Below are 20,981 nucleotides of genomic sequence, written 5' to 3' on the forward strand. Positions count from 1 at the left end.
TTTGATTGTGTATCTATCATAGCATGTCTTCTAAGTAACTTGGTTTTTTTTATGTGCAAGATGAGTTGGTTGAGCAGCAGACTCAGGGAACATTTGCTGGCCAAGGTAGGGATGACATTCTAACAACGACCCCAGGACGTGTGCGTGAAGTTCCTGGGCCGATTGGTCTTCGTGACTACTTTGGCCCTACAAATAAAACTACTCAATCAATGAGTCAGGAGGCACTGAGACAGATGGATCTTTAGTGGGAGGAAAGACTCAACCAAAACATGAAATCAATGGAGCAACAATTCATGGAGCAGCTACAAGAACAAAAAGAAATACAAAGAGCGCTTGAAGAGAAGCTGCATTCCATGACGCAAGGCAACATCGGGTCCGCTGAAACTTCCACACCACCTCGTGTCAAGACTAGAGGATCATGCTCTGCTGTAGAACCTACTCAATATAGCGATCAATATGAGCTGTTGGTTGATGGGATCCCCCACACATTGTGGCTGTCGGACGAGTGCTTGAGGGATGAGAGACTATTCATGGTGTTCCCATATTACCCCACCACGTGCGTGTGACGATTGACAAGATTCAGAATCCCCAGGCTCAAGTGCCTGTACCCACTCCAGAAATTAATCTTGTGAGGGAAGCCATAGGATCATTTATAGCCTGGCCTAGAGCATTGATCATGTCACACATCGTTACTCCATAGGTATATTGTCTTTTTTATTAGTATTTCTATTTGAAGTTTAAAAATATTTGTTGATAATTCTTTGATGAAATTCTTATGTTCAGTTCACACATCCTCAGAAGCAGCCCATTCATGATACAGTCATACATGAAGATGATGACATGGTTGAAGCGGAGGATGATCCTCCATCAAAGCTAATGACAATATTACCCAGGTTGAACAAAGCACCATTAGAAATATACTGGGAATTGAGAGTATTTGGTCTTCCCTCCCATGTTCCAGTATATATCACATTGCCTGATGCATTGGAGGTGATTGGGAGAGACAGGATGTTGAATATTTCCATCATTCAACTATGGTGCATGTAAGATAGTTAATTTTGTCTTCCATATTACTTTTATTTAGATTCCTATAGTTTCCAACTTAATTTTGTTGTTTTAGGTACATGGACACACTACTACAAAATTGACTATAGATAGCACTAAATAGATAGCGCTTTTTCTAATAAGCCCTATCTATTAATGTGCAGAACAATAGATAGCATTTATTTACACAAGCGCTATCTATAACTATGACAATAGATAACGCGTATTTTAAAAAACGCTATCTATAATTATTTAATATTATTTTTTTAATTAATAAATTGAAATATATCCATAGATAGCGCTTGTTTGAAAATGCGCTATCTATGATAATTGAATAGATAGCACATTTTTAACTAAACGCGATGTATTGTGACCCAATAGATAGCACGTTTTAGAGTACGCGTTGTCTATAACGATTAAAAGTTTTTCCTCTTCGCGCTACTAGGAGTCTCTTGCAATTTGACGTTCACTTTGAACATCACTGCTTACCGCTGCTCCAAGGTTTCATTCGCGCTGCTCCTTCGTTTCATTCGCGTTCCTCCTCCGTTTCATTCGTGCTGCTCCTCCGTTTCATCACTGGTTAGGGCTCTTCTCCTCTGTTTCATCAGCGTAGGGCTCCTTCTCCTCTGTTCATCAGTGCGTTAGGGCTCCTTCGGTAGTTCTCCTTCAATTTGCTCCCGTTTTCAACAGTGTGTGGCCTTTGCTCCTTCGTTTTAGGACTTCCATTTTCAGGTATCACATTCCCTTTCCCTCCTCTTCTCGGCTTCGTTTCTCCTTTGCCTTATTTTCATGAAAACACGTTTTTATCAGGTGGTGATCGCGCCATTGGTGTAGAATCTGTGTTCGTGCACTGGGTTTAGGAACCCATTGTCACTCGCTTCTGTGTTAGGGCAAACACTGAGGGAGAACGACACTCCTCTGGTGAGTTTTTAAATTTTGCAATTGTGTTATAGTTATAGTTATTTTATTTTAGCACATAGGTGGCGTGAATATTTGGGTTTGGTGACTCTGTTTTGCTTGAGTGAGACTAATTCTTTGTGTAAGTATGGAACAAATTGGATTAGTGTGTGTGAGTGTTAGGAAGAGGGAATGTCAATGTAACAAAGGGGAGAAGGGTAGTTGCAGAGAAAGGTTGAGAGAAAACGGAACAAATCATGTAAGTAAAACAAATAAGGTACCAAAAATTCAAAATAAACAATGAAATGGAATTGAAAGAAAATTTTCAAGCTTACATATAGCTGGAAAAAGCGAATTCCAGGTTCTGTTGAAGCCACCTCTTCAACACTTGAAGTGGCCCACGAGGACAAAGTCTGAAACAACAATATGTTACTCATCAAGAAAGAATATATAGAGCTCAATGGACATGCATTGATAAACAACGAATAATTTTATAAGCATACAATCTTTTGAAATTGATTAGGGTGTTTTTGAGTGAAATGTTTGGCATGAAGTACCAAAGGTATGATGTACAATGGAAAAAATAACAGATTCTCAGAAAATCCACCAATTGAATTGAATCATTCATATCATAAAGGGATTTTTCTCACTAGTGATTGTAAATTTCTTTATGCAAAGCAATTTGTCCTGAAGAGATGGTGATTAATCAAGTGAACAACTCCTGTGAATAAACATATAAGAAAAGTACCATGATTGTTCCAGCTGCAGAGGCAGCTCTTACTGTGGCATATTCTCCTACATAAGAAAAAAATCTATATCATCCAACATAAATCCAGCTCTAGTTAGTTCATTTACCTATGCTTGCAATGGGTTTTAGAATTATTTTGAAGTGGATGAGCTTTCGGAGGTGAGTATTATTTTGAACCAAATCTCATCAACAAAGTGAGGTGGTTCTCAGCCACAAACGCCATGTGTGTTTCACAGCTCTCTTTCTTTCTCCATTATCATTTCCATCTCTAAATTCGAAAAAGAAAAATAACCCAAAACTACTCAGAAAAATTGTTTATTTGATCCTATCTCATATACCTTTCAACTCATGGAAACAGAAGAATAATATTTTGTCACTTACTATTCTATCTCTCTGTTCTCCACAAACTTAAAAGGCTTAACATGAGCTCAAAGCCATGGTAGAGAGTCTTATTTCCTCCTTATTATATACTATTATTCTCTGAGGATGTGAATTATATTTGGAAAAGTAAAGGTGAGACTTTTCCAATATATGTATAATAAAACATAAAACGGTTGCTGAAAGGTATTTTGGAGTGAGTAAAGTCTATGTTAGTTGGAGCAGTATCTGCTACAGAGACAAAAAACCGTCTACCAGAGAATATGTACTAATGTGGATTAGTTATAACGTACACCATTTTCCCTCTATCACCTATACTAGTGAACATGCGAAACTCTTGAAGAATGCATTATGTTGAGATTATTACTATATTTAACCTTCAATTATAGTACAATTGTTTTCCTTCATTTTTGTGCATCCAATCCAGGAGAAGGATTATCGTCTCAAGAAAATGACAAGGAGAATTTAGTGAGTGTTGTAGATCATGTTCAGTCAAAGGAATTTGAGCATAGATATAGGCAGAGATAGATATAGGCAGAATTTGAGCATAATAATTATTGTAACTTTGTGTGAGCTTGAAATGTATTTTCCACCTTCTTTCTTTGACATAATGGTTCATGTCACCATTCACTTAGTTAAGGAGACACAATATTGTGGACCGACTTATATGAGATGGATGTATCCAATGGAGCGGTATATGAAGATATTAAAGGGTTATGTGAAAAATAGAAGTCGACCAGAAGGATGTATAGTGGAACGATATATACTTGAAGAAGCTATTGAATTTTGTATTGATTACCTCTCTAATGTTGAATCAATAGGACTTCCAAATTTTCGACACTTAGCGAGAACCACAGGAGAAGGGATTTCTGGAAATACCATAGTGACCATAAGCAGGAAAGATTGGGAGCAAGCTCAATTGTATATCCTACACAATGACGATGAAGTTGAGCCATATGTTGAGAGACACAAAGACGTGATTACAAAATTAAATCCAACTAGGATTGACCAGTGGATATGTAGAGAACACAATGCAACTTTTATACAATGGCTAAAAAGTCACATTTTTTCAGAGTTAAATGTGAAATCCTCTTTAATTTCTGACAGATTGAGATGGTTAGCCAATGGTCCAAATTTTCAAGTCTTCTCTTACACTGGTTATATGGTTAATGGGTGCACATTTTACACTAAAGACCGAGATGATCAAAGTACTATGCAAAATAGTGGTGTAACTTTGGTGGCTGAATCTATGCACATCTCATGTGCTAAAGATAGAAGTCCTGTATATGCAAATATGTCGTATTTTGGGGTAATTAAACATATATGGGAGTTGGATTACACCACATTCCGGGTACCTATATTTGGTTGCAAGTGGGTTGATAATAATAATGGAGTTCGACAAGATGAAACAGGATTTATGCAAGTGAATTTTAATAAAGTGGGGTACAAAGATGAGCCATTTATTTTAGCATCACAAGCTCAACAAATATTTTATGTTACTGATCTGGTTGATGTCAATTGGTCAATTGTGTTGTTGACCAATAAAATAAACGATCCTTCCAATGATGATATAGAAGATGAATATACAAATATTGAAGATGATCCTTTGTATCAAATATCATATGATGACGATCCAATAACAGATGATATCTTGTATAGGAGAGAGGATCATAACGAAGGAATTTGGATAAATCCATCATTTTATGTCCACAAGAAACCTAAGTCTTTAAACTTCATATCAAAGAAGAAAAGGTTGGATTTATAAATTTTTATTCTTATGTTTATCCCCTTTTACTAGTGTTATCCCTTTTTATCTGAATCACTTCTATTACAGGTAAATGACAACTCCTACTGAAGATGATATTCCTTCTCCCAACCAAGCTAAAGGGAAGAAAGGTATAGTGATTATGAAGAAGATCGTTCAAGCTAGAAGTGAGGGAAAAAAATTAGAGGTAATGGACATCGTATATTTTTTGGTATATGAGATATGTTACTTTCCTAATTATTGTTCAATATGTACTTATTCATAATATTAGGTTTCATGGAATGCAAAAGGTCAACCCATTGAACCTGGTGGCACAAAGTTCATCAGTTATCTTGGATCCATTGTTCGAGCCAATGTGCCTATAACTTATGATGATTGGAAAGATTCAAGTTTGGATGCCTATAAAGAGATCATTTGGAATAATATACAAGTAATGTTTACTACTTATTTTAAATATTTGTGTTATGATTTCCAAACTGTTTTTTTCTAAGTATTTTTTTGGACAGCTAACTTTCAATGTAGATACATGTCGCAAGACATTTGTATTAAGGAAGGCAGGGTTGTTGCTTAGGAGTTTTAGGACTTCCTTGGCCCATAAATATCTAAAGGATGACAATGGAGATTATTTAGAGAATCCTCCTAATCAACCTCCTGAGAAGTATGCATCCATTATTAGTGAGGACATTTGGAGACAATTTATTGCAAAACGTATGGAAAAAACTTTCAAGGTAATGTATACTATCTATATATAATATATTTATTCCTTAATTCTTGAGCATATGATTTGTTTACTATCTTTCTTTTTAGGAAAAAAGCATACAAAATAAGAAAAGAGCATCAAGCTCCAAGTACCCTTATAGGGGCTCTCGTAAGGGGTATGCCCGCATAGAACAAGATATGGTAAGTTAGTTTATCATTTCAGATATGGGGAGTATTTTGTTTGATTGATTAAATTGATTCAATGATGGTACAAGGCGTAAACTTTTCTGTTTTCGAGTCAACTATATTCTCTGATTGAGAATATAATGATGAATTGGTTCTGTTAGTAACCTAAGTGGAAATGGGTGTAATAAGATTATGGAAAATTGTATGGATGATGGATATATGATTATATGGGTATGTAATTGACTAATATGCGTTATATGTTTAAGCCCCTTGCACATGTTTTAGAAGTTGACGCAGAAAATGGAAATATCGTTATGATGTTGTTTTTTTATAAATTGGTTATAATATTTTAGTGCATACAAGTTCTGGAAAAATGATGCATGGTGTGGAGAGTGGTATTTGGAAAATGGTGCATGCAGTGGCAATTTTTATGCTTAAAGTAATTATTGGTGTTTTATAAGTGTTTGAATGGTAGAAATATAATTGGGTGTATTAATTGGTTAAGTCTGCAGGGCATGAAGTTTATTATTGTATGTTGGCCATGATTGGTACACTAGGTTATAATATATTATATTTTATATATTATATATTATGCAGCATGCTAAAATCATTTTTTTATTCGTTTGGGATTTGAATATAAAATATTATAAAGTAATATATGTTAGAAAGTTGCTATACACTTTTATATTTAGAATACTGAGTATACTATATATGTGTTATGTTTGTTATGACTAGAACTTATTATTGGCTTTATTTTATATTGTAGAGGTCGTGTAACTATAGTGCAGAGTGGTTAATTATATTTATTGGGTTGGTGGTTGTGTTAGAATGTCAAAGCGTGATTAGGAGTAGGTCGGGGTTATGGTCTATTACACTTGGCAATAATTTGATTAATTGGAATTCAATTATGATGATATCCATGAGAAAGGTTGGAGATAATTGAATATGTATAAATTATAAGATTATGGTAGTCTTTTTACTGTGGAAACTTTATGTTCATTCTCTTTCCAATCTATACATGGAATGCTTTTAATGCTCTTGAAAAATGAATTAAATGAATATGGGATCAAATGTTGATTCTCTTGCAATTTTCTAACTAATTTGATCTTTTCTACAATAATTAGATAAAGGAATTGGGATCAAATGTTGATAACATTCCCCGTCAAGAATTGTGGAAGCATGGTCGTGTGAACAAAAGCGGGGCAATTGAAAATGAAGAAACTCAACAAGTTTGGAACAAATGTGTAAGTAATATGTTTTCATATTATATTTGTGTGTGGAATGACAATAAATGTGATATGTTTGGTTCTTGTTTAGGTTCAATTGTCACAAACTAATTCAGAAGAGATGAATAATGATCACTCTGACATTTTGAGTCAAGCTTTATGTCTCCCAGAGTATCCAGGTCGTGTTAGGGGAATGGGATTTGGAGTCGGTCATAGAGATTATTTCCCGTCTAAAAAGCGTCATACGCAGCATGAGCATGATAAATTAACTACTCAATTGAAAGACATGTCGGAAAGAATTGCATAAAATGGAAAATGAGATGCTTCGAAAAAATGACACACCAAATACTACTGAAGAAACTAATATTAATAGTGGCCAAGGGAGTTGCACATTGTCATCAAATAGTTTTCCCGAGGTAACTAACTTATCTACATTACTTTCATATATATTTTAATTTTCTTACTTTAAACTTTCATAGGAATCACATTGAAGATTGTCTTATATTTATGTATTATAATGTAGGGGGTCTCAAGTTGTAAATTGTTTACATTATCACCATCACTTTGCTTGGTTGCCCATGGAAAATTGCATAATTTTAAAAGTGATACACTACATGGTAGACCTCTACCTAAGGGACATGTTAAAGTTAGTATAGATATTGCTTTGGAGCCAAATGTATCCTTTCCTATACCAATTGATGATGATGACATGATGACAATAGGACAAGCAATAGGTACATTTGTGGCATGGCCAATGAATTTCATACAGATTAGTGATGAGGTATGTTTATACAATTGTATTCATTCATATTTATGAACATATTTCACCTATTGCCTAACTTGTTTAATTGGTGATGTTTTAGGATTCTACTCAACCTAAAAAGAAAAACATGAATAATACAAATGAATGTATCGCACCTAAAAAGAAATGTCAAGGGAAAATGCCCTTTCAACATACTCCTCGTAAACTGTTTCATCCCAATATTTCTGAATGGTGCAATTGTCTCTCTTCATACATGAAACTAAAGCCATCAGAGTCACTTCCTCCAATACAAATGGACAAAAGCATATTTGGACTAGATAATCATAAAGAAATTGTTAATGCAGAAATTATTGGAGAAGTTACTAACTATGCATGGCTAGGTGCAACTACAATTTCTATATATATCGGGTAAAACATATACTACAGTTTATCATTAACTTCATTATTAGATTGACACCTTATCATATTGCTAATACATTCTTATATTTTTCTTTTATAAGGTACCTATATCAAAACTTTGTTAAGCCAAATGATAAGGCGTTCTTTTTTTTATCACCCCAAATCACAACACATGAGCTACCAATGAAAGATAAAATGCAAAAAATAGTTACTCTTTTTCTTGATAATGGGGTGATTGATAAGTTTGTTCTTGCACATATTAATACCGGGTAATACTTTACTTTACAACTTTATCAACAATGTATTATTTTCAAAGTTAGATGTACGAATTCTAATTTTGTTGATTCATTTCAAATTGTAGCCAACATTGGGTTTTGCTAGGAATCAATCTTAAACTGGAGATAATTCATTATCTTGACCCAGTAGCGGTAGACATTAATATGAGGCAAGATTTGAAGAAATTGTTTGACATGTAAGAATATATGTGTTGTATACTTTTACTTGACATATTCGTATACTTTTAGTTGTATTGTTGTTACTTATACATGCTTTAATTTTATTTATTCACTAGGGTTATACAAACCTATCGAGCTCAAACAGGAAACATGGTTTCAAAATCTAAGTCAAACAATATCAAGTGGACAACAATTAAGGTACATTACTCTAGTATGTTTTGTGTAGTATAGTCTTGATTGTGATAATTAAATTGTTGAATGACCTCATGTGACCTTTTAATTCACATTATGGCTGCTTGTATTGTACTGGTTAGGTGAATAACTTGTATTATTGAATTATTGAAGACTTATTTCCTTGTTGCATAGTAATGGTTAGTTAAATAACATGTATTATTGTGAAACTGGTTGGAGGAGTATATGGTTGTTATGAAAGCATAACCTTTTATTAATAGTTTAAACTTGTATATGGTATATAGTTATTTGTTATTTGCACTGAACATGTTTGGAGTATACTACAGTTTTGAATCCTTTTATGTTCAAATTATAAAAATGCTTTTTAATTTTGAAATTCTAGTGCCCAAGACAACCCAACGACAATGATTGTGGGTATTACGTGTGCCAATATATGAAGGAAATTATTACATATTGTGAAGGAGGAACAATTCCAACTGATGTAAGTTATCTTTATCGTCATAATTAATTTGTAGTAATATTTAATTAACTAATTCTATATTATTTTCTCTTTCTTGCAGTATTTTTCTAGTTGCAGATGTCAACAATATCATGAAAGTCAAATCATTGAAGTTAGAGAAAATTGGTGTATACATGTAATTAGTACATGCTTATAGGTTATGTTAAGGTGATGTGTGATAGGATATATATGTTATGACACGTAATAGACGACTTAACGATTAACTTTTGAAATATTAGTGTACCAATAATTTGTATTTATATTAATGAACATTCTTTTTGAGACATTTGTCATATTTTTCTCAATATTTTATATTTTTTTTTGTATATAATACCATAATAGAACTAATATTTTATATTTTATTCTAAAATTTATTATTTTTTTGAAAAAAAATTTGAACCAATAGATAGCGCTTCTTTAAAGAAGTGCTATCTATTCTCAGCAACAATAGATAGCGCTTCTTTAAAGAAGCACTATCTATTATTAGCCACCAATAGATAGCGCTTCTTTAAAGAAGCACTATCTATTGGCAGCCACCAATAGATAGCGCTTCTTTAACCAAGCGCTATCTATTGGTGACGATAATAGATAGCGCTTCTTTAAACAAGCGCTATCTATTGTTGCTGAGAATAGATAGCGCTTTTTCTAGAAGCGCTATCTATTAATAGATAGCGCACGCATAGATAGCGCTTAAAAAGCGCTATCTATGATAAAAATAAGCGCTATCTATGTACTTTTTTGTAGTAGTGACACAATCGTTGTAGACCAAGGTCGGTCTTCCATTTACGGATTTGTTGAACCTCAGACCATTCAACCTTCCGGTAACACAGTTCAAAACAAACAACATTATTTGAAAACATGGATGGATGAGTCAAAAAGAGACGTATACCTTGTGTCATACATTGATGGGTAGGTGTTGTTATATGTAAAAGTTCATTATTAAAGTTTCCTTAATTAGTTAAATAACTTATACCGTTCGTGATAGGTCGCACTGACAGCTGATGGTCATCATTCCCAAACAATGTCAAATTATATGGTTTTGTTCGTTGTACAGGAAGATGAAAAATGACTTGAGAACAATGCTTCAAGGGTAAGTGTTTCCCCTCAAATGACTTTGAATTCGATGTTCACCTTAAACTTTTATAATAGATATAGTTATATTAATTTTACTTTGTGTTTTGAATCTGTACAGAGTTATTGGTAAATCTCGAGGTCAGCTAGTTCAAATTTTGTATCCAAAGGTTGTAAGTCATTTACAGTTCTAATTCATTTCCTATGTTAGAATGATCTAAATTCTTGACTATTTAGTTTGTCATTTTAGTGTAACCAGCAGCTAGATTCATGGGAATGTGACTTCTATGTCATGTGTTGGATTAAGACCATCATTCGAGCTGTCATTACAGATGACTGGATTGAGGTAATGATGTATATCTTCAATACATTACAAATCAAATTCATCTTTAAACATATATGAAACCATAATGAATCTTTCTTCAATTTTGCAGCGTTTCAAGAGTACGTCTCCTATACCAGAGGAAACAATTAAACAGATAAGGTAGGAGTGGACAACTTATCTTCTGCAAAGATGGCATTAGGAATAGTTTTATTTGTTATTGAACATTGCTTAATTTTAGTTTAAGTTTATGTCAAATATAGTTTTGGTATTGGATTATTTTTACATAAAGTAGAACTTTCTTTATATGAAACGCATATATATATTATACTATATTGTTCTGGGACAATTTTCTGCTTTTCAGGTGTGGTTTTATTGCAAAAATAAATTAATTTAAAAAGAAAACACCCAGTAGATGTCGGTTAGTGCCCAAACCGACGTCTATAGACGTCCGATAGTGCACAAACCGACGTCTATAGACGTCCGACAGTGCACAAATCGACGTCTATAGACGTCCGGTAGTGCACAAATCGACATCTATAGACGTTCGGCAGTGCACAACTCGACGTCTAACCCCTACCCACATACTCCCCGTTTCAGGGATCTGGACATCGGTTGGAAGGCCTCGGACGTCTATATAGACGTCGGTGGTCGAACGCATCGGACGTCTATCTAGACGTCGGGGTTGACACATCGGACGTCTATATAGACGTCGGGGCTGACACATCGGACGTATATATAGACGTCGAGGCTGACACGTCGGACGTCTATACAGACGTCGGGGCTGACACGTCTGACGTCTACATAGACGTCACCCACAAAGACGTCGGGTAGAGGTCGGACGTCAAAAGGCCAAAATAACAGACGTCTAAAGCCCTTTCTACACTAGTGAATGGTCTGAATGAAGTATAAGCAATCATTGATTGAAATTTTGAAGAGAATTAAAACACTTACAACTGAAATCAGTTTGAGTTGAGGAATCTAGGCGTGACAATCTAATACCAATAGTGGTTTGAATACTCAAAGGAAATATAGGTTCGGTAGTCTAGTACCAAGAGTGGTGTGAATACTCAAGAGAAATCTAGGTGCAATAGTCTAGTACCAGGATAAATGCGAATACTCAGAGGAAATCTTGGCAAGGTTTGCTAAGTATCAAGAGTGGTGCTAATACTCAGAACAGGAGTGGTGAGAATACTCAATTGTAATCTTGTGAAGATTATAGTGGAAACCTCTAAGGTAGAGATTGGACATAGCTCAGTTGGACTGAACCAGTATAAAAATACTTGTGAAATTATTTCTTCTCTCTTCTAAACGATCATCTTATAAAAACCTGCAATTGTGTTTTATTTCCAAATATAAGAATCTTCCAAGCTAAACGATTATTTTTCTTAAAGGAAGTTCTTACAAAACATTGTAGTATACATTCTGAATAGCATGATAAAAACAACTATCCTTTACCAATATTTATCAAATCGAGCGTCTAAGTTTTTAAAAGAAAAATTTTAAAGCTCGATAACATGCTATCTCAGAAGAGTTATCAAAATTTTTTCATTAATACTAATCAACCCCATCCCCTTCTAGTATTTTTCAAGTACTTCACGGGGACATCAAGCTGCTCTTGTCGATGAGATGTTGTTGTATTGAGTACTAGAAGGTAGAGTTTTGATATTCGTTTTGAGGGTGTATTCTTGCAATCTTTGATTCCGACCTTCTTCTTGTATGGTTATAGGAACAACTTCATCACTAAGACAACCATAAAGTCAAAGAAAAATCTTGATCTCTAAAACACCATTATCAATAGAGTAAAGTATAAGAGGAGTATGTAGGTGTAGAGTTACTGAAACGTATCACTACAAAAAATTAGATTTTTACCGGGGGTTATTTTTTCCGTTTCCGGCGGTTTTAACCCCCGGAAAATATGTTACCCGCGGTTAGAAAAACCGTTGGGAAAACCTGCGTCGCTAAGTAATTACCGGCGGTTTTTTTAAAAACCGCCGCAATTAGCGGGGGTTTTGAAAAACCGCCGGTAGTAGTGGGGGTTTCACTGAAACCGCCGGAAATAACCGGGGTTAAGCAAAACCGCCGGTAATTTGTGAGGGTTTATGAAAACCGCCGGTACTTTTGAGGGTTTTCCAAAACCGCCGGAAATGTAAATAATTTAATTTTTTTTAATATTCAAATGACTTGATTATCATTAATAAACCAAAATTAAATAATATGGAACCAAAATTAAATGTAAACATTAAATATAAACCAAAATATTATTATATAAATTGTAAACATTAGAAATACAATTAATGTTTCTTAAAAATTAAAATTAACATGTTATGAATAATAATTATAGTTTTGTACTTCTTCAATTGTCTTCTTCATTTGATACTTTTTCATTAACTTCGTCATTTGGTACTTCTTCATTTTTTCCATCATTTGATATGCTTCCTTTTTCAAATACCTAAAATATAAAACAATAATTAGTTAATGTTTTAAAACGGTTCAATTCACTAATATCTCTTCTACCCTCACAAAGTAAGCTAGTGTTTGTGAGATGCACAACCTGCATGTGGGTCATCACCATTTATGCTACACCAACAAAAATTAATGCAAGGATTTTCCTAAGCTGCTTGCTTTGCCAACCACTAGTGGAAAAATGACTTTTTATAACGTACAAAAATGATATTTTATATCGTAGTTACTGGGGATATAGTTCTGGGCGATATAGTAAGTCTGCGCATTTTATAACGTAGCAAAAATTTACGTTATAATATGTTCAACATATTATAACGTAGTTTCTGAAGTACGTTATAATATGCGCAGTTTATTATAACAAATTCTTCATTTGTCCGTTATAATAGGTGGAAGATATTATAACGTAGAAAATTTTGTACGTTATAATATGTTATATACTATTACGTATATATTATTGTACGTTATAATATGTGATCAACGTACCATATCATACATTGCTTAGTATGTTATAATAAATGTTTTTTAAAAAAAATTGATTATTAAATTTGACATCCATTGAAATTATAATAATATTCCTGTATTATCATCTCATCCAATCCATTTATAATAAATATAGCTTTAAATAAACAAATTTATTGAAACTAACAAAATAAAATTCATATCAAATATTAAATAGTCTAATATTTAATACATCATTTATACATGAAACTATATATTAAATCCAAATATTACATTAATGTACATACACTATTTAAGTGTAGCCAAGTTTCTACTTAACACTTAAAATAAAAGAAACAACAGGTGTTGTTTTCTTCACAAATTCACAAGCCAAACTTTCAGTGTTAAATATCGAATCAGTAGGATGTTGGCTGCCTTTAAATCACGATATATAACATTTCTATCCAGGGTATGTAAAAATGTTATTCCTCTTGCAACAACAACTGCAATGTTGATCCGGATAGTCCAGGGAATAGGTTGAACACCTTCTGCAGAAATATAAATGAAATGCAAGTTACTTCGAGTAGATTTTGAGTTCTCTTTTGTCTTACTTCGAGACTTTGAGAGTCCTGAGAGTAAATGAAATGCAAGTTACAATCAGCCACTACAGTAACTTCTCTATTTCTGTACAGAAGATTGTACTATTATGCGTAAAGTTAAGCTACCAAATAGGGAAAAGGCCTACATCAGAACAAAATACAAAGTAACTAACACTTACAATTTGCAATCCTTTCAGAGACTTTGAATACAAGTAGCAATCCAGAAGTGTTAGTGCACCCTCACGCGTTGTGGTCAAACCACAACAAGGATGGACACTTGGATCTTGGATTTCATCCTGGACCACATTACAGATGGATGATCCACCGTTATTTTGATTTTTCAAACCTCCAGCTCTGGAAGGAAAATGAACGACTGCTCCCTCTTGTTGCAAAGATTTCCCATATGTAACAATCTGCAGAAATCCTTCAAGAAGTAACCCATTGCACCTGGAGCAGTACATGTTTTTTCGTGCATGCTCAAAAAGGGTTTGTTTGTCTATCCTCAAGAGCTCCAACCGAGCTTGTGGTGACAGCTCACACCAAAACTACATCACAAGAAAGCAAAAACACATCCAGATCATTACAAATTGCAATTTAATCCAAAAATAAATTAAAGAAAACAAAACTGATGACATGCACAAAACATCCTCGTATCAAATTCTCTCTTTAATTAAGGTCGTATTTGAATAAATTTCTCCATGAGAATTTCTGTTAGGAAAAAAACAATCATCCTTGGATTTCAACGTCTCTGTTGAAGTTGAGTCAATAGTACTTCTGATGTGGATATTGACAGAATATTAAAAAGAACATACATTTAAAAGAAAGTATGCTAATTTTCAAATTTTTACCTTTTAAACGATGTCTGAAATGCTGTAATTTAAGTAATCAAATTATTCTCAAAAATTCTAAAATTTATTTTCTTAAAATTATATATCCAAACAACATATTCTATTATGAAATTTTTAAAATTTATAGAAATGCAAAATATTTCATCCAAAGACGAGGCTACTGTAACTTCAATGAATTTACCTACCTTCTTTTCAAGGAATTAAAACATGGTAATAACATGGAAAATATTCTTCACCTATGGATTAATTTTGCTTGGAAGTAAAGCTTCAAATGTGGAAAAAAATACACTATGGATTAAGATACATTATATGCTCTACAAATGTGGAAAAATACATTATCTTCTCAATCACAGAAATGTTAAACATACTTCAAACATATACGCTCTCTAAATTAAGATATTACTGTTACAGCTTTGTCACAGGTCAATGCAATAATAAGGCCATAAACAGCATAATTATTATGGATTCAATGAACAAGACACAAATTGAGTCGCGTTTAGAAAAAAAAAACAGTAATACCTTAAAAGTTGCAACAGTTAAAAATATCATGATAATCATTCTGAGTTCCCTTCATAGAGTTTTTATTAGTTATACTAACTACACAAATTCTATGATATCATAATGTTTAATTAGAGACCAAAACTAGTTATTCTCTTTTCAGCTTCCTCTGATATTTTCATGATCCCACTTACTTTTACAGGGATAAAAATCATACAATCTACTCTTCTCAAAAAATACTTTTAGCAGCTTTCTTTGCATATATCTAAACTACTTTTACTTATTTTCTAATCTTTGTTAACATCATCTCAACATCAATATCTCATTGAATACAAATTATGTTGTATCGTATAATTTCTTGTATCATCACACATTCATCTTAGCATGTGCATTTTATTTTTCCAGTTTCAACTTTTTCTCTTTTCCGTTAAAAGTCCAACATTCATTACTTCAAAAAAGAATACAATAAAACTTCTCTTTGAACATGGTAGATGCTTCACAAATTACACATAACTCTCGATTGTTTTATATCCTGTGTCCATTTTCATTAACTTCATCTCATTTAAATGTAATCATAGCAAATCCCAAACCTCAAACAAAGAAATCAATTGTGTTAAGCTCTGTACGGACAAGATAAAACTAGTCCATATGCCTAACATGAATCTTTCTAACCACCTCAAACAAAGAAATCCATTCACATCACCATTAACAACACCACAGTCACAACTCACAACCAATACCAAAACAGTGATCCAGCACCAATTAACAAAACAAACAAAAGCCTCGGAAGCAATTAAAACGAACATTAACATCAAAACAAAATAAAAATGAAACAAAAATTGGATCCAGTACCTTGAGGAGTTGATTGTAGCCAACATCGTCTCGATTCTTCTAAGAAGAAATAAAAGGCGAAAATCATTCAACATTATTTAGAACCTGAATCAAAGCGAAGAAACTCACAATTTCCATCATTTTCATACCAATACCCACACAATCTGGAGGCTTACATTTAAGTTAACAAAAAGACAAAAAAATCCATCCAATTCTACGAAACCAAGGCCTTGAGAACACTAAAAAACAAGAAAACAGAACAAGAAGGTTCATAGAAAAATAGCTAGTCCAGTAATCTTCCAGGTTACAGCCTGTGAACTATTGTTTTAACTCTTACCCTTTGGAAACCATCGCCTTCTTCTTCTTCTCTCCGTGTAAACCAAAGACACAAAAATGGAACCATCCACCATGACAAACAAATATCAAAATTCAAAGCATCAAAGCAGAAGAAAAACAAATCAAGGCTTATTTATATTTTGCACTAAAGAAAAATGAGGGCAAACACACACACACGATTAAAACAACCAAATTAAAACTGACCAAAGAAACTTGTGGAAGACACATGAGCCACTGGTTTTCTGCAGCTGTTTCCCATGATCAAAGTTTTAATCTTTTGTATCAGAGGAGAGAACAACAACCCCAATGGCGAACAGGGTGCGAATGAAAAGATCTCTACCAAACGAAACACAATCCCCACCAATCTAAGAAATTAGTGAAATTAATAGAAGAAAAACATAACAAATTAGGGAAAAACATAAAACCTACTTGGTTAGACTTCAGAGATTTCGAGGAAGAGGCAGCGGAGCCACTGCGTGAGAGGAAAGAGGCAGCGGAGCGTGAGAGGAAAGAGGCAGCGCGGAGCCACTGCGTGAGAGGAATGAGAGTGAGAGGGAACGTGAAGAGAGGAATGAGACGAAGAGCCACTGCGTGAGAGGAATGAGAGTGAGAACGTGAAGAGAGCAATGAGACGAAGAGGAAGAGAGGAATGAGAGTGAGAGAGAACGTGAAGAGGGGAACGAGAGGAAGAGGGATACTGAGATATTATAACTGATTTCTAAAAATACGTTATAATACATCAATAATAGGTTTTCAACTTATTTACAAGTTTGCCACCGCTTTTTATATTATAACTGATTTTCAAAACTACGTTATAATATATCTTAAACTTATTTACAAGTTTGCCACCGCGTCTCATATTATAACTGATTTGGAAAACTACGTTATAATATCTCCCTATTATGATGGATAATTTTTATACGTTACAATAGGTTTGTTATAAAATGTCATTTTTCTACTAGTGAACTTTTGGAACATAAAGTTCTAAGCTTTCTCTTTACCTGTTTACCTCTTCTTTTTTGAAATTATACACTTGTTCTCTAACTCCTTCAGGGTCCGCTGTTGCAATTTGTCATAAAAGTAGAGTGCATATTCAAAGACACATTATACCTTGTCATTTCTAAAAAAATTGAAATTAAATCTTACCATTTCTGTGTTTACTTAATCAGCAGTAGTGGATTGTGTATCTTTCAATTCTCAATGCATATTTATATACACACTAGATTACTGAGTTTGGAAATGAAATATAACTCTTATTTTAACTGCTATTTCCACTGTTTTTACTTAGAAGTTGAAATCATACTCACAGAATAATTGGGAACAGGATGTGACCATATCAGAAAGATGGCATGTAATTTTCACCAAACAATACAGCTCACCCATTGCCGAAGGAAATGGGGGAAACAACAAAGAAATACAGTTAAACGAAAGAACAATATAATAGAAAGTTGGCCATAATTATAGTCTTGTAATGCATTATGTATAATTACTTTTTGGAGGAAGATGCATGTTGCAATAAAGTCACATACGTCACGTGAACCTTTATCATAAAAAAACCATCCCATCAAAACGGGAAAACATAGGCAAAATAACTAAAAATGGCTTATCCATATATTTAAGACATATTTTAGATATTAAACAACTATTAATAACATATACAATGTTGTATTTGAGTTTTGATCTGATGTTATATTCTCGTGTTCAAGTTTATGACAGATTAAACAATCATTAACATTTTTATCATAAATTTATTTAAATTTTTCATGCAATTCTGATCTCTCTTGCTTGTTATTATGTACTGTAAATTTTTGTAACATGTTATTGCTCTCAGTTAAGAATTGTTCTAACTGATTCCCTTCCCTTTTCATTTCCAGAAGATCAGCCTCAACCTTTGGGATGCTTTCCACATCACTGGACAATCTATTTGATCTCATCCCTGTATTCAGAAACAGCAAATTCTTGCTTCTGCAAATCAACCTTCAACTGCTCAATCTCTGTATAAGACAACATTCTCAATAATCTCTGTTAAAACTTGAAAAAGATAAGTTGATATAAACTCATTAACTACATAAGAAACCGGCCAATAAAAAAACTATTCACTTAAGGGTTCCTAATAAAAAAGATAAATGCTACATATTTCAATACATTCTTTGTTACTTTCTTTATCAAAATATTGAATCTGCACTCTATCAGAGACATGCAAACAGAGACTATTGCATCCTAGAAACATACTTAGGTATATATAAAATCTACACCCATACCACTATTTATAAAATAATTTATAACCTGGAATTTGCCCCTTTAATTCAACATAAGGCATAAGCACATTTAACATTTCAATAATTAGTTCCTTAGGTTCATATTACTGATATAATTAATGTACATTTTAAAATAAAATACTGACTGATGTTAAAAAAAAATATTCTTTAACATAAACTTTTGAGAAGACAGAAACCAAGTGATGCAAAGAAAAGAAGGCTATGGAATTATTAATGGGGTAGATGTAGATGAAGTTCAAACCTTAAGATTAAGCTCGTTATACAGGACCTTTACTTTAACATCATTTCTGGCTTTTATCAAGCGAAGCAGAACTTGTTCTGCAGAAGCTCTCTGGTGTTGCTTCTCATAAAGTTATGCCAACTCCTTCTTTGATATCTTTATCTTCACTTTCCCACTGGCATTAGGAGAAACTCCCAGTCTTTTTTTAAACTACCATTGTAAAATGAGATTAACCACATAGTTTGAACACAACCAGTTTGTCAATATGTCTTGCATAATAATAATTAGTATACCTTAGCTCTTTTTATCTGATAAGCATTATTATTCAATACCTTAGCTCTTTTTATCTAATAAGAATTATTATTCAATACCGTGATTGATGTTGAGCTGCAAAAAACAAAACCAAGTTTATGAATTCATTCATACTTTAAAATATATGGAAGAATGTTAAAAAAAAATTAGAATGTTGAACAAGAAAACCAAGGAAGCCATGACAGAGGATATCACAAAAGGAACACGGTTTTCTTTTCTCTCTGTCTCCATTACCAAATCTATATCCTTTTCACCATCACATTATACTCAAATCAAATTTAAATTTACTAGCAGAAGAAAGGGAGGATGAAAACCCTATATTGCATCGCACGACGATTACTCTGACTGATACCGAATGCGGTGACACGCCTCGCTAGATCCTCCATAGGGAACCAGATTTGGGAAGAATGAAGAAGGAAGAGCAAAACCCCTCCCACCAGATGAAAAAATCGAATGAAGAAAGGGAGGGAGCTCACAACGGTGCCGGTGAGGCCAGAAGCAACTACTGTCGTCGATGACGGAGATCTGAATGACGACAGCTTCAACCGTTTGACGAAGGTGCAGAAGAAGAAGAAGGAGTGGAGAGTGGAGCTGGCCGCACCAGTACCGTCGCCACCATGCTCGCAGTGATTCTGGTCAAGAAGAAGATGAAGCATGGGCACGGTGTGAGAATGAAAGTTATTTTCGAGAAAGACGAAATCTAATTTATGAGCGCCATAAAACGAAAAAATACTTTTACCTTACTGGCAGTCTCTTATTAAACCGTGGAATTTATTTTATTAAACAAAATTTAAATTTATTTGCGGTTTTCGACAAAACCGTAGGAATTTAGAGAGGTTTTCAAAACCCCCGTTAATAAACCCCTTCTAAAATACGTTAATTTTGTAGTGTATGGCTAGGGATAAACTTGTGATTTTATTTTCTGCCAACAAATATTCAATTTTAAATATACTTTTGTTGTTGAAAATGTTTCTTGTAAAAATAATTAGGATTAAATATCCATTTTTTCTTGAAAAATGTGCTCCTAAAAGGCTTTGATTAAAAATTGAATGTAAAAAATATTTTAAAAAAAATTATTTGCATATAAGTTCTTTTCAAGATATTTGATATTGAATATGTAGGCACAGATTATTAATATTTGATATAGAGGACTTACTAAAATATATATGAAATTCTAAATGACCTAGTTATATGAAAATTTTAATTAGAAGCCTAGTTAATATACTTATCTTTCCGCGATTAATTTGAATAGTTGCTTAAAAAATTAGATAAGAGGTAGACATGAATAAATTTTTGTAGAAGTTAGAGAAAATTATTTTTTTAAAACTAAAACTATATTTGAACTTGGTTAGAATTACCCATACCACAATTGAAAACATTTGACAAAATATAATCGTAGTGGCAAAGGCTCACCAGCACAGGTCAAAAACGTTTTACCCCTCAACATAAATTTGTTGCAAAAGTCATTTAAAACATCAATATAATTCCTAGGAAAATCAAGCTCCTCATT

General features: G+C 33.3%; 3 protein-coding genes across 3 annotated transcripts; 2 read left to right on the top strand and 1 right to left on the bottom strand.

Annotated features, from left to right (window-relative positions):
* Positions 1–4,905: 4,905 nt before the first annotated feature.
* Positions 4,906–7,250, top strand: LOC148197619 (uncharacterized). Its single transcript, XM_088115588.1, has 6 exons — positions 4,906–5,019; positions 5,104–5,262; positions 5,339–5,560; positions 5,640–5,732; positions 6,842–6,961; positions 7,035–7,250. Exons 1-6 carry the CDS (start codon positions 4,906–4,908, stop codon positions 7,248–7,250), a joined length of 924 nt encoding a protein of 307 aa, XP_087971714.1.
* A 1,038-nt stretch (positions 7,251–8,288) lies between these two features.
* On the top strand, positions 8,289–9,408 carry LOC148197620 (uncharacterized). Its single transcript, XM_088116222.1, has 5 exons — positions 8,289–8,374; positions 8,467–8,577; positions 8,677–8,758; positions 9,135–9,233; positions 9,313–9,408. The coding sequence occupies exons 1-5, from the start codon at positions 8,289–8,291 to the stop codon at positions 9,406–9,408; spliced, it is 474 nt and encodes a 157-aa protein (XP_087972348.1).
* A 4,622-nt stretch (positions 9,409–14,030) lies between these two features.
* Positions 14,031–16,919, bottom strand: LOC148197621 (uncharacterized). Its single transcript, XM_088115957.1, has 5 exons — positions 16,865–16,919; positions 16,662–16,687; positions 16,346–16,384; positions 14,327–14,692; positions 14,031–14,096 (listed from the first exon to the last, which is right to left on the bottom strand). The coding sequence occupies exons 1-5, from the start codon at positions 16,917–16,919 to the stop codon at positions 14,031–14,033; spliced, it is 552 nt and encodes a 183-aa protein (XP_087972083.1).
* Positions 16,920–20,981: the final 4,062 nt, after the last annotated feature.

The sequence above is a fragment of the Vigna umbellata genome, chromosome 5 (genome assembly GCF_029865625.1).
Source record: "Vigna umbellata cultivar VRB3 chromosome 5, Vumbellata_1.0, whole genome shotgun sequence".
NCBI lineage: Eukaryota > Viridiplantae > Streptophyta > Magnoliopsida > Fabales > Fabaceae > Vigna > Vigna umbellata.

What these genes read in the sequence shown, in the direction of transcription:
- LOC148197619 (XM_088115588.1), top strand. Translation starts at nt 4,906, where the DNA reads ATGACAACTCCTACTGAAGATGATATTCCTTCTCCCAACCAAGCTAAA. An exon ending in GTGAGGGAAAAAAATTAGAG is followed by an intron (nt 5,020 to 5,103) that starts GTAATGGACATC and finishes TCATAATATTAG; the next exon opens with GTTTCATGGAATGCAAAAGG. An exon ending in GTATGGAAAAAACTTTCAAG is followed by an intron (nt 5,561 to 5,639) that starts GTAATGTATACT and finishes CTTTCTTTTTAG; the next exon opens with GAAAAAAGCATACAAAATAA.
- LOC148197620 (XM_088116222.1), top strand. Translation starts at nt 8,289, where the DNA reads ATGAAAGATAAAATGCAAAAAATAGTTACTCTTTTTCTTGATAATGGG. An exon ending in CTTGCACATATTAATACCGG is followed by an intron (nt 8,375 to 8,466) that starts GTAATACTTTAC and finishes TTCAAATTGTAG; the next exon opens with CCAACATTGGGTTTTGCTAG. An exon ending in TCAAGTGGACAACAATTAAG is followed by an intron (nt 8,759 to 9,134) that starts GTACATTACTCT and finishes TTGAAATTCTAG; the next exon opens with TGCCCAAGACAACCCAACGA.
- LOC148197621 (XM_088115957.1), bottom strand. Translation starts at nt 16,919, where the DNA reads ATGGGAAACAGCTGCAGAAAACCAGTGGCTCATGTGTCTTCCACAAGT. An exon ending in AAGGCGATGGTTTCCAAAGG is followed by an intron (nt 16,385 to 16,661) that starts GTAAGAGTTAAA and finishes ATTTCTTCTTAG; the next exon opens with AAGAATCGAGACGATGTTGG. An exon ending in GCTACAATCAACTCCTCAAG is followed by an intron (nt 14,693 to 16,345) that starts GTACTGGATCCA and finishes CTTGTGATGTAG; the next exon opens with TTTTGGTGTGAGCTGTCACC.